We start from the raw sequence: 13,962 nt of genomic DNA on the forward strand, positions 1-13,962 counted from the left end.
CCTTCTTCCTATGCCTAGAATTCAACTACTTATCTCCACTTTCTTCCCCATCCACATCCAAATTTCACAGCTCAATTCAAATGTCTTCTCCTCCATGAAGCTATCTCAGACACTTTCAATCTTCCTTGAATCTAATAAAGCATAATGTATGTATTGTATACATGTGTAATGTTTTATTATTTTCTATCATGGTCCTTTGTACACATCTTATCCCCCTAATTTGTCCTTTCAAGTTGCCAGTACTCTGCATGCCAAAGGTGCTTAATTGGTTGATGTGAATTGGTTGGATTAGTTTTAAGGACAAACTCTTCATCCTGGATTTAAAGGACTTCCCAAGTCTCACCATATCCTATTTAACTTATTATTATATAGTAAGTCAATATATGTGATAAATGAATTATGTAATTAGAGAATCAGAAGGGGTCAGCATCAACCCCCATATTTATCCCTTATTTTCCATTTTCATTGTCACCATTCCAGTCTAGAACCTCTCTACCTGAGACAATTGATTAATGAAGAAGTCTGCAATAATGGGCCAATTTGGCTCCTTTCCTCTACTTTCCTCATACAAATCAACCATCATATACACTAGGATTAATCCTATACAATGAAGCAAAGGGACTTTTCTGCCCAGGGGAGGACTATTTCCTTTCGAATTCAGGAGGAATTAAATAGTCAAAACTGCCACTGCAGTTGTTTTAAAAATCCCAATTTGTTCCAATGTGTTTGAAATATTAGCGAATAATTTGAGCATGAGAAGAATTTCATTTTTGCTTCTGCTCAATTTCATCCCTGAGAAACAGAATAAAGAGAATTGTATCCAGATGAACTGAACCCTTTAGGAACACACAACACACACTCTAACTATTTACTAGCTACTTCTATTTACCTTGTGAACTCTCCTAAGAGGTTGTCTATTCAGTCTCAACTTATTCCTTGTAAACTGAATGACTACCAGAGTTGTACTTGGCAAGGCTGCCCTCTCACCTCACATCACAGACCCACAACGGAGGCAGGAAGCAGAGCAGCAGCCCAAAGCTATGGATAATTACACTATTTATTATAACAGTTATGTATTTTAACCACTTAACAATATAAAACTCTGCTAGAGTCCGACTTTTTTTTTTTAATGTGTCGCTGATGAAGTTTTTGAGTTGTACCCCTAACTCCATTTCAATCCCTATAAGCACTGTGGGACTTGAAATCAAGAAGGAAAATTACTACCCATATCCTATGTCAATTATTCAATAAGTATTTAAGTGCCCCTACATATGCCAGAATCTGTGCTAAAGATAAAAATACAGGGAAGAAACAGTTCCTTCCCTCTAGGAGTTTATATTATAACAAAGGAAAAGACATATATACATGTAAGTATACAGAAAATATATACAAAGTAAATACAAGATAGTTTGGGGATTATTAGTGTGTTTGTGAGATCAGAGAGTCAGAAAAGACCTAACATAAAAGGTGGTGCTTGAGCTAAGTTTTAAACGTGGAGAGAATTTTAAGGTTGTTTTTTGTAGAGGCAGAAAAGCCAGAGACCAAAATGCCAACATTTCCTGGATTATGATGAAAGCAAGGGAGTTCCAGAAAAATATCTGCTTCTGCTTTTTTGACTACATTAAATCATTTGACTGTATGGATCACAACAAAATGATAACAATCTTCAATGAGATATACTAGATTATCTTACTTTTCTCCTGAGGAACCTGTATGTGGGTCAAGAAGTAACAATTAGAACCAAACATGGAATAATTGATTAGTTTAAAATTGAGAAAGGAGTAGAGCAAGACTGTATATTGTCACCTCATTCATTTAACTTAAATTCAAAGTACATCATGCAAAATGCCAGGCTGGAATTAAGGTGTCAGGAGAAATAGCAACAATCTCAGGTGTATAGTTGACTCCGTTTTGATAAGGGTAAAAGAGAAGGATGTAAAAGTTAGTTTGAGGCTTAACATGAAAAAAACAGAGATGTTGGCAAATGGTCCCCTCAATTCCTGGCAAATAAAGGGATAAAAAATTGAAGTGACATCAGATTCTATATTCTTAGATGGTGACTGAAGCATGAAATTAAGATAATTGCTCTTTGGAAGAAAGGTTATGGCAAATTTGGACAATATACTAAAAAACAGAAAAATCACCAGGCTGACAATGGTCAGTATAGTCAAAGCTATTCTTCCAAGTAGCAACATATAGCTGTGAGAGTAGGACTATAATGGAAACTGAGCTCTGTACAATTGTCACTTCTGAACTGTCATATTGGAGACTTTTGAGAGCCTCTTTGATAGCAAGGAGATCAAATCAGTTATTACATTAAAAATTAATTCAGACTATTCATTGAATTCAGACTGTTTCCCAAATACTGATACTGAAACTTAAATACTTTGGCCATATAATGAGAAGGTAAAACTTATTGGAAAAGACCTTGATGTTGGGAAAGATTGAAACCCAAAGGAAAAAGTTATGTCAGAGGATGAGGTGGATAGATGGTGTCATGGAAACAATGAACATGAACTTGGACAGATGTTAGGAGATAGTGGAAGATAGAAGAGTCTGATATACTGTGGTTCATGGAGTAATAAAGAGTTAGATTTGACTGAATGACTGAACAACAAGAAGGAAAGGATTTTAAGAGGTAGAGGGGAGGAGGGAATGCTTTTTGGGTATAGGGGCACAATAAACATATCGAATAGTATGTATGAAGACCAGTAAACAGTTTGGCTTAGTCACTGAGAGTCTGATAAAGAGTTAATTATAATCCAAAAGGGAGACACCGGAACGTATTGAGTCAGGAAGTATTGTGGTTTAATCTGTGCTTTAAGAATATCATTTTGGCAATTGTGTGGAAAATAGATTGGAGAGGTGGAGGAGGGAGAGAGACACTTAGGCTATTGAAATTGTTCAAGGGAAAAGTAATGAACGTCTAAACTAAATGAAGAGAAGTGTACAAATGAGATGGAAGATATTTATGGAAGATATTCAGGGATGAGGGTTAGGGAGACTGAAGTATAGAAGTTGACTCCAAGATTATGACCCTGAGTGACTAGAAAATGATGGAACTTTCTGCAGAGATAGGGAAAACAGCAAGATGGATAGACTTTGAGGGGGAAGATTACAATGTCTGTTTTGAATATTTTGAGTTTGAGAAACCTATGGGAAATACACAGTAATCGGTTGGTGATTCAGGACCAGAGCTCAGAAGAGAAACTAGAAACTAGAAACCTTTACAATCTGCCTTCAATTTACCTTTACAGTTCTGTTTTACACGATTACCTTTTATGTACTCTACAATCCAGCCAAAGGATCTAGACCTGAACTCATCCCCATCCTGGATAACCACTCAAGTTAGTTCTGAAACCTGGCATAAATTCCCTACTACATCTTTGCCCTTTGGAATTATTCTCTTCCTATAGGGTAAATGTCTGTGCTAATTCCTTAATGAAACTTTCTTCATAGGATCATAGGGTCGGAGTTGGCATTGATCTCCAAGTTCATCTGGTCCAAGCCTCTCATTTTGTAGATGGGGAACTGAAGCCCAGAAATGTTCAATGACATGCCCATGGTCACAGAGGTTATAAGAGGTGCAACCAGGATTTGAAGAGAGTTCCTCTAACTCATGGTTCAACATTCTACTTGTCCTCTCAACAAACATTTATTAAACACCTACTGTAAACCAGGAATAGTGTGAAACGCTACATTTTTTTAAAAAAATGTACTTTGGTTCTCTTCTTTACCTATTATAATAATGATAATGATAGTAATAATAATGACAATAATGACAATAGCACTTATATAAAACTTTAAGGTTTGCAAAATACTTTACAAACTTTATCCCACAGCAACCCTGAGAGGTAGGTGCTACTATTGTTATTATTCCTATTTAATAGAGGAAGAAACCAAGGCAGACTTCAGTTAAGGCATTTGCCCAGCGTCACAAGCCAGTAAGTATCTGAGGCAGGATTCAAATCCTTGAGTATACTGTACCTTGTTTTATTCTTCTGTACCTGCCCTGAAGACAGGGTCTATGTTTGTTGTTTGTCCTAACAGTATTTGTAGTGTCTAACATAGTAGGTGCCTATTATTTTGTTTTTTGCAGGAAGGAAAAAGGAAAGGACCTATAATTTTATTGGTATTGAGGAACTCCCACAGTAGAAATTCCCTCCACTGAGATGCATCAGAGACTCAACTATCACCTGGAACCTTAAAAAGTGTCCTGGACCACAGAGATATTAAGTAATTTGTTCAAATGTATACCTGTGACAGAGATAGGTCTTGAACCCAGGTTTTGAATCCAAGTTTGATCCTTTTCCCTAGTGGTAACAAATTCAAATTGAAACAGATCCCTGTAGGCACATATTGACTTAGAAAACCACAAGCGAACATTATCTATGTTTTATTTTTATTTAATATAAAAATATTTCCCAATTAAATGTTAATCTGATTTAAGCCTTACTCTATAGTATTGTTGGTCAAGTGCAGCCCAGAGACTGGGTTTTTGGCACCTCTTCTCTACCTAATAAATCAAGCTGTCTCTTAGGTACTCAATAATATTGATTTAATTGAATGGAATTCAATAGTCCTTCAGGAATCAAGCTGATGGTTATGCCACATTAACATGATTTTATCAGGATTATTATATACATACATATATATACACATACTGAAATAGATCCCACAAAGTATGGTGAAACATACACATATACCCTTATAAAGCACTTAGCACAGTGCTTGGAACATAGCACTGCATAGACATTAGCTATTAGCTATTATTTTATAGAATGGTGATAAAGAGCTGAGTCATTCTGATTTAAAAACTGCAGTCATGCAGAAGAATGCAACCACTCTAGTCCTGTGTTTTCCCATTTATAAAATAAAAGGTTCAGATCAAGCTGCCTCCTGACTTTCTGATATGTGCTACACTAATCTCTACTTCTATATCTTTAACCTTTCTATTTGCTACCACTTGAAATTCTTTGCCCATACCACTGTCTCCCCAAATTCAAGCCATTTCATAAGGCCCATATCTAGTCTCACATCCTCCAACAAACTGTTCCTGATTATTATCCTTTCCAGACTAGCCCTAGCACTCATTAACTTTTTTATGAATCCACATGTAGGAGAACAAGAGCTTGACCAGCCAAGCCCTCCAACTTATGCCTTCCTATTCCACTGAATTATTCAATCAAAAGACAACACATCACCTTGTTCTATTTTCTAATCATTTTTTCTGATTAAATCTTTTCCTAAATATATTTGAATTTCCTCCAGGCAATGACTATACTCATTTTTCTTAATAGTGAAGTAGGCAAAGTAGTCTTGATGTCTCTGTGTATCTTTCACTTATTCGTGGGGTTTAACCAAAGTAGTATGTTTCATCATACGTTGTTGGTCAAATGCAGTGCACAGATTGGGTTTTTGGACTTTTTTTAGTGGACATAATGAAACTAGAAAGGGCTTTGTGCTGGAATCTAGAACAAAAGAACCTTCCAAAAAAAAAAAAAACTTCCTCAAATTCTAAGGAGGAGATTGGGAGGAATTGTTTAGGAAATATTTGTCATGTTCAAAGATCTCTACATGTTTGCTGCCACAAAAATGATCTTTAACATCAATGTTCTCAAAATGATGTATTGAGGTTTCAAAAGATCAAATACAGTGATCTCAGATAATCGAAACTTCACATGAGCCTAAAGAACAATGGAAAAATGTATAGCAGGCATCAGTAGATTGTAGCATAACTATGACTTTTGCATACAATACAGTATAAAGACATCCTTAAAGATATGTATCACTGACCAAGGAGGTGTGCATAGCTATCTTTTGGGAGAGATAAAAAATTAGTGAATAATCTGAGAGCTGTACCCCTGATGTGAAAAAATAAGAAAAGGCATAGAGGAAGGCATCTTCCATCAAGGATTTATGATACATCACGGGCAAGAATCACACAAGATGAGAAGGCTTGAATGAGTTGTGACTTATATAAATGGAGGCAATACCCACACTATGGAGACTATGGAATCCTTAAAGTATTGGTGTGCATTGAAATTAAGTATATATCTGCTAGTTTTCCAGCAGGGTTAATGAAATAGTCTTCAATAACAATAATACCTCAGCCCCAGAGATGAATTTTCAAAAGCCTTTGGGGATTGGATAAACATATATGGTTTTAGTGACAGAGGAAAGAGAACATAGGACTTAAGACCCAGGTTAGTAGCCCTATGACCTTGAATAAATCACTTATTTTCTCTGAACCTCAGTTTCCACATCTATATAATAAGGATGGTTATACTTCCTTTATTTGTTGCACAAAATTGTTGAAAGATGCCTTAGCATACAAATAGTTATAAAAATGTGAATTTTATTCATTATTATTTTCATATTGCATTCAAGGTCATATCAGCTTGTAGAGATCTTTGAACATGACAAATATTTCCTAAACAATTCCTCCCAATCTCCTCCTTAGAATTTGAGGAAGTTTTTTTTTTTGGAAGGTTCTTTTGTTCTAGATTCCAGCACAAAGCCCTTTCTAGTTTCATTATGTCCACTAAAAAAAGTCCAAAAACCCAATCTGTGCACTGCATTTGACCAACAACGTATGATGAAACATACTACTTTGGTTAAACCCCACGAATAAGTGAAAGATACACAGAGACATCAAGACTACTTTGCCTACTTCACTATTAAGAAAAATGAGTATAGTCATTGCCTGAAGGAAATTCAAATATATTTAGGAAAAGATTTAATCAGAAAAAATGTTTAGAAAATAGAACAAGGTGATGTGTTGTCTTTTGATTGAATAATTCAGTGGAATAGGAAGGCATAAGTTGGAGGGCTTGGCTGGTCAAGCTCTTGTTCTCCTACATGTGGATTCATAAATCCTAAGAGAATTAATTTCTATTAAGAAAACAGCTTCTTTTTTCCATCAAAGACATTGGAGCTAACACATTTTGGTTTAATGACCTCCAATATTAGCCATGAGAAAATAAAATAGAACTACATAAAGACAATCAGTCTGACTGTAAAAGATCAACTCTATACAAAGGAAGTCTATTCTACAATGTACCCATTTTTTAGTTGATTAGGGAATTAAAATTCAAGATATATGAAAGCAGGAAGTGTACCAAATGTCTAGTATATTTGGTTACTACCAAAAAAAGATCAAGAAAATATCATTAACTATTAGCTAATATGCCTACTTTCCCATCTCTACAAAATGTTGTAATAATATACACATTTATTGAGTGCAATCTTAATGAAAATGAGAAGATAACAGCTGGGCTTTAGAAAATCATATTTCATGACTGGTCATTGTAATTGACTGACAGTGCAGAAAACAGCACGACTCACTCACTGAATTTAAGCTTGTTGACTATGAAAAAGGATTAAATTAAATAGGAACAAACATTATCTTAAATTCCAAGAGATTAAAAAAAGAACACAGAAATATTTATAGTAGTTCTTTTCGTTGTGACAAAGAACTGGAAATTAAGGAGATGTTCATTCATTGTGGAATGGATGAACAAATTAAGGCATATGAATGTAATGGAATACTCTTAAAAATAGCCTAGAAAGACTATGAACTGATGTAGAGTTAAATGTATCGATATAGGAGAATAATTAATACAATAACAATAATAATATAAAGGCAAACAACATTCAAAGACTTAAAAACTCTGATCAAAGCAATGACAAACCAAAATTCCAGAAGATGAAATATACTATCCACTTCCTGATAGAGGGGTGATGGACCCAAGATACAAACCAAGATATACATTTTTGGGCATGGCCAATAAAGGAATTGGTTTTTGCTCAACTATGTATTTATTTTTTTAAATAAGGGTTTACTTTTTCCCAGTGGTGGCAGGGGCAGGGAGAGATGAATGTGAGAAAGGAGTAAATAAATGCTTATAAATTAAAATAGATTCAATTAAATATAATTACAAATATAGTCTTAGAGACTGTCCTCAATGAAGGTGTCTATGTCATTTTAAAATCACACATACAATATATCTTGAAAGATGAAATGACAGAGATATTTTCATTGCATGGCCACCTGATTAGTAACATCAGTGAGGATAAAACCTGGAGATATGCTCACCAAAAGTATTTTTCATTATCATTGAGGTGATCTGGAATACAGTTCAAATGGAAAAAAGATTCACTTCAGATTGTGTGTTTCTTTGGATGTTCCCATTTGTAATTATTATTATGCTAATTGTATTAAGTCTGGAAACTTTGCTAATTCTCTTAAAACATATATTCATGGGCAGCTGGGTAGCTCAGTGGAGTGAGAGTCAGGCCTAGAGACAGGAGGTCCTAGGTTCAAACCCGGCCTCAGCCACTTCCCAGCTGTGTGACGCTGGGCAAGTCACTTGACCCCCATTGCCCACCCTTACTAATCTTCCACCTATGAGACAATACACCGAAGTACAAGGGTTAAAAAAAAAACAAAAAAAACCACCATATATTCATATTAACTTTAAAATTTGGTTTAGCTGGTCACATAGGAAATAGAACCTTCTAAAGAAAACTAGTAAAATTCAGAAGGAAAAATTTAGGAGGAGTTATGTTTGGGAAATCATATGGCATGTTCAAAGATCCCAAGATGTCTGCTACCATAGAAGCCCAATTCTTTAACACCAATATTCTCCTAAATGAAATTCATAATTACTTAAAAATTTGGCTTAACTAGCCACATAGTAAAAACCAAGTGGATGAAGAATGTTTATTGCTTACATTGATACAATGTGTAGTTGGATTGGCTGTCCACTGAGCTGGTTCATACATACATATATTTCTGACAGACACAGTGGATGAACAATGATCTGAGTTCATAACTTAGTTGGAGGAAGATTGGGCTGAATTGCATCTAAGGAATTATATAGATATTTTAATGACCCCAAGATTTTTCTTGAATCAAAAATTCATGGATTTTTTTTTTTGAACACCAATGTCTTTCTGGTGAGAGTACATAGGTATAAATCATCAGATACTATGATCTCAGAGGAATCATTACTGCAGATCATTCAAATGGCAATTATGAGTGTAAGTAGGCTAACATATTTTAAAAACACAAAGCTGTACACAAGAATCAGAATAAAAGAAATCATTGAAAGAATATCCCACCAGAAAAGGAGTTAGGCTAATCATGTAACAAAAGCAATGGATAAATAGGGGGAAAGCCTGCTTGTTCTACTGGTAAACTTTCAATGTCAAAGACCTAAAAGGAGACTCTCAGTAAAAGGATTCCCAATGAAAAATTCACAAGAACTACCTAAAAGTTGCCCAGGGTTAAAAGGCATAGATAGGCTGTAATCTTCACTTTTGGATGAATTGGACACATTGATGATTCATGAAGTATTAAAATATGACAGAATCTTAGCTATTAGATTAAAATGTCTTTGTTTAGTCTATAAACTACTTGAGGATCTTGTCTATTGTTCAGTCTGTAAAATACTTGAGGATCTTATCTAAGTGTGACTGGATTAATCATCTTGTCTTTCAATTCTCTTAAAAGTTAATTGTCAAGTAATGATTTGAATAATGAAGTTCAATATGATCTGTGTTGTCTAAATCTGTGATTTCAAACTCAAAAAGAGACAGGGCCCTTTAATCTGTAATTCCTACATGCTATATATCAAATTATTTTTAAAATATCATATCTATGTTTTATTGTATTTTTCTTTCATTTGCTGTATATTTCAGAATTACATAATAATCTGACTCAGACTATACTGTTGTAAGATTAAAATTAATATCCAGTAACCCCAAGTATTATATTTTATGAAGTTTATTAATAATCACTTGAAGTAGAAAGAAAATAAAACTAAAAGAAATAGAACTTCAAACCTAATTATCTAACAAAAAGTAAATCCTCATATGTAGATTCTCTTGCCTAGCATAAAGCCCGCTTTCCCAGCGTAATCAGGGGAGAAGAGAAAGAGGAGTGGAGCTACACAAAACTTATATCCTCCCTAGTTAGCATGTAACAGAAGAGGGAACATGGGAAGCTGGGATTTAGGGTTTTGGGGAGCAAATTCTCATTACAAACTTTGAAGCGTTGTAGACAACATGAAGCCTACAGGCTTACATTATCTAGGGTCTAGTTTGATGATGGCAAACCTATGACACACGTGTCAGCACTGACATGTGTAGCCATTTTTGATGACACGCAGTCACACGTGGCTGCATACAGAGAAGTATGGGGCCGCATGCCAAGGATGAAACATTTGCTGTAGTGTAGTGTAGATACTCTGTGCACTATCGATGACAATTCTACCTATATTAATTTACCTATTTTGGTTCATTAAATAGTTATATATTACAATTATACATTTTTGTTATTTAAACTATAAATATCATGAAATTATGTGTTTTTTCTTGAAGTGACACACCACCCAAGTTATGCCTGTTTTTTTTGGCAAATTTTGACACACCAAGCTCAAAAGGTTGCCCATCACTGGTCTAGTTCATGGTCTAGTTAACTAGGTATACTATTTTTAAAAAAATAACATTGTCTGGAATTACATACAGAAGACTAGAAAACTATGTATATCCTTAGACCCTGCAATACCATTGATGAGTCTATTTTTCAAGGAGATCAGGAAAAAAGAAAAGAACCAAATGTTCCAAAATATTTATAGCAGTTCTCTTTGTGGTGGCAAAGAACTGGAAACTGAGGGAATGACCATCAATTGGAGAAATACTAAACAAATTGTGGTATGATTGTGATAGAATACTGTTATATCCTAAGAAACAATGATTTATTAAAAAAAAACTTGGAAAGAACTACATGAGATAATGAAGAGTGGAGCAAGTTGAACCAAAAAAAAATTACATACATCTACAGATTTCATATCTGAAGAATAATTTGTAAGTGATTAGATGCAGAAAATGAACTGAGAAGTGGAAATACCAAAGATAAAATCTATATATTTGGGGGGAGGGGAGGGAAGTCCTGAATTTTTAAAATGATATCCTGTTTGCTTATCAAATATAATTACCTGCATAGATGAAACTATTTATTTGATGTGTACTTTTAGTATCTCTTATACTGTTATGCATTTTATAGACACTCATTAAATATTTTTGGTCTAAGAAATTTCCAGGACATTGTTTATTCTATATAAACATAATCTTGAAATTCTCCTTTTTCTTCTCTCTTTCCTTAACTCATTTTCAAAAAAGTCACAGAAAAATTAAGGTTTTGGAAAGAAAATATTCTCTTGCAAAAAGAATTAATGGATTTTTTGCTTTATCTATATGTAAGATTGGCTTTATAGGTAGTTGTTTAATATGATTTGATTTTCAGGGATCATGGTATAATAGTAATTACTGAAAAGTAAATTTATGTAATGCCTGAAAGTTTGCAAAGCTCTTTTCACAGGATTTGAACACAGGCCTTTTCTGATTCTAGTTACATCATTACATTCCTTCCATAATCCTGTGTTCTTCTGTTCCTTAAATACCTTTAACCAGCTCCTCAATACCTGAAATTCCAGAATCTGACATTCATTCCCTTGTTTCATGCATATATCCTAGAAGTGGTTAAAAACACAATTAAATTTTCTTATGCTTATTGTGAATTGAATTTGTCAAATCTCTTTTTTTATAGGAGGAAGAGGAATTAGAGCATGAATTTATTTATTCCCCTCAGGTATAAAGAGATAAAGCAATTGGTGTAGAAAGAAAAGATTAGGTGTGCCTGTTCATCCCTACCAGTGTGGAAGATGGCAACTTTTGGAGTCTACACTGGCTAAAAGCACTTTGGTTCTCTAAGCCACCATAGTACTGTCTTCTCACCCATGGAAAATCTGTTTCACATAAAATCCCTTAAGCTAGGATGAAGAGAAAGGAAATGAATCTTACCCAGTAGGCCTTGTATCATCAATGGCTCTGTCTAATGGGATCAAATCACTAAGGTAGACATTGAAGTTTCCTTCTTTCCATCTTCTTTTTACCTCTTTCTCCTTTCCAAGGGGAACTACTACAGGGTTTCCAAACTGGCCTGGTGCTTTGGGATCTCTTGGAGAAAGGGTTACATCAATGTTCTGCACTGGATGCATTCCAAGGTCTTCAGGTAAATGTATTTTCTCTCCAGTTTGATTCTGTATCTTGGATTGGTTTTTCATGGCTATTCTGAATCTTAACTCTGAACCTCCAGTCAGGGTTTGGTTGGTTGAAGACACATTTACTTTCTCAGAAGAATCTGAATGGAAAGATGTCTCACTTCTGTTCCTTAGAATGTGCTTTCCTTGATTTTCATCCAATGTCTTAGGAAAAACAACTATTTGATTGTCTCTGGAATTGGGAACCTCTTTAGGTTGCATTTTCATCTCCTCTTTGGTGATAATTACAACATGGCTTTCAGAGAAATTGAATTTCTTCCCAACCTCCACTTTAGTCCCATCATTCATTGGCAGCCCTTCCAATCTTGTTTCATTTACAAATTGGGTTTTTATGTGATCTATGTTGCCAGTGAATTTGGGCAGGGAAAAGTTCCTGTCTAATTGATCCTTATTCCCATTTATTTCTTTGGCCTGAGTCTCACTTCTGTTTAATGCTATGGTTTCTCCAGATTTTGGCACTGTTGGGTCAAGGTGGAATTTCCTACCTATTTGCTCTCTAGGTGCCTCTGGTTTGGAGTCAGCTGGTTTAGAAGCAGTAGTCCTCTTGGAGCCCCATTTATTCACCCCATCAGATGCTGCAGACATGATTGTATTTTTCTTCAGAGGCACCTCCTGGTTGGCTTGGGAAGGTACTTCATGTGCTAATTTTACCAATGAAATTTCTTTTATTCCTAAGAGTGGAATTTCCTGGGACCTACTGGAAACATTTTGTTTTCTTTCCATCGGAGCAGATGAGCTACTAACTTTGGAAGAGTTCTCCCTACTTCTCTTCATGAGGGGAAGGGAAGGTTGGGGGAAGCTCTTCAGATGCCCTGGTCCCCACACAGGGAATGTGTTTCCTTTTGCAGGGACTTGCTGCGTGGTCTGCGTTGTCTGTCCCTGCTGAAGTTTGTCTGCATGATCCTCAGCTTTCAACAACGTGTTCTCGTTCTTCCTAAAGTTCTCTCTGCCCCATTTCCCCTTTTCGGATCCTTTCAGGGGACGCCTGGTTTCCCTTCTGCTGCCGGAGGGCATCTTCTCTCGCTCTCGCAAAACTTTGACTTGTTCTCGTCCTTTCCGGATGAGGTCTTCCTTCAGGACCTTCGTGTTAATCTCACTGAATGAAAGGCGGAGAGCTGCCATGTCAAACAGCAGCCAAATGACAGAAGCGACGAATATAAACACTAGAGCCCTCCTGCTTCCTCGGAAAAACTTCCAGATCTTGTTCATCGTCCCAGGGTTTGCCCCGAATCTTATCCTCCCTGCCTGGGCTGCTTACCTGGTACAGAGAAGCAGCGGCGGCGGCTGCAGTAACATTAGCGGCGGCAGCAAAAAGAAGGGAAAAAAATCAGCCCCCCACCCCACCCCCCTCTCCTTGAAACCTCAGCAGGAACAGCAGTCCCGGGTGGGGGGTGGGGGGGGGGAGCTCAACTCCTGCTGCTGCTTGTCAGTCTCTGCCTGCGTGGCATTTCACAGCAGACCATCTATGAGTCCTTAGCCCGCCCTGGTTAAAGCCCCGGTAAACATTGGCATTAGGTCACCGAGAGCAGTAAATTCCAGCCCCACCGTAGCTTCCGGTATCTCTTGTCTTTTTTGAACTAGTGTCCACGTTCTGACTAGCCCAGGGGAAAGTTGGGTCTCAGCTGTTTTTTCTCCCCTCCCAGTTCTCATTCTTCAAATTGTAACTCAACACCATTTCACATACGGAAACCATTTCAATCTATTACTCAGAAAACTTTATGCCACTCTCACCTTCCAAACTGGTTAGCTTCTCTCTCTCTCTCTCTCTCTCTCTCTCTCTCTCTCTCTCTCTCTCTCTCTCTCTCTCTCTCTCTCTCTCTCTCTGTTTCTCTCT

At 36.2% G+C, this 13,962-nt stretch overlaps 1 protein-coding gene across 1 annotated transcript in view; it reads right to left on the reverse strand.

Annotated features, from left to right (window-relative positions):
- The window catches only part of GALNT5 (polypeptide N-acetylgalactosaminyltransferase 5), an 80,905-nt gene extending 67,568 nt beyond the window's left edge, over positions 1-13,337 (reverse strand). Inside the window, exon 1 of the mRNA XM_044669115.1 lies at positions 11,869-13,337. Within this exon, the coding sequence (XP_044525050.1) occupies positions 11,869-13,337 (1,469 nt within the window). The remainder of the gene's footprint in view (positions 1-11,868) is intronic.
- Positions 13,338-13,962: the final 625 nt, after the last annotated feature.

This window comes from Gracilinanus agilis, chromosome 3 (assembly GCF_016433145.1).
Source record: "Gracilinanus agilis isolate LMUSP501 chromosome 3, AgileGrace, whole genome shotgun sequence".
Lineage (NCBI taxonomy): Eukaryota > Metazoa > Chordata > Mammalia > Didelphimorphia > Didelphidae > Gracilinanus > Gracilinanus agilis.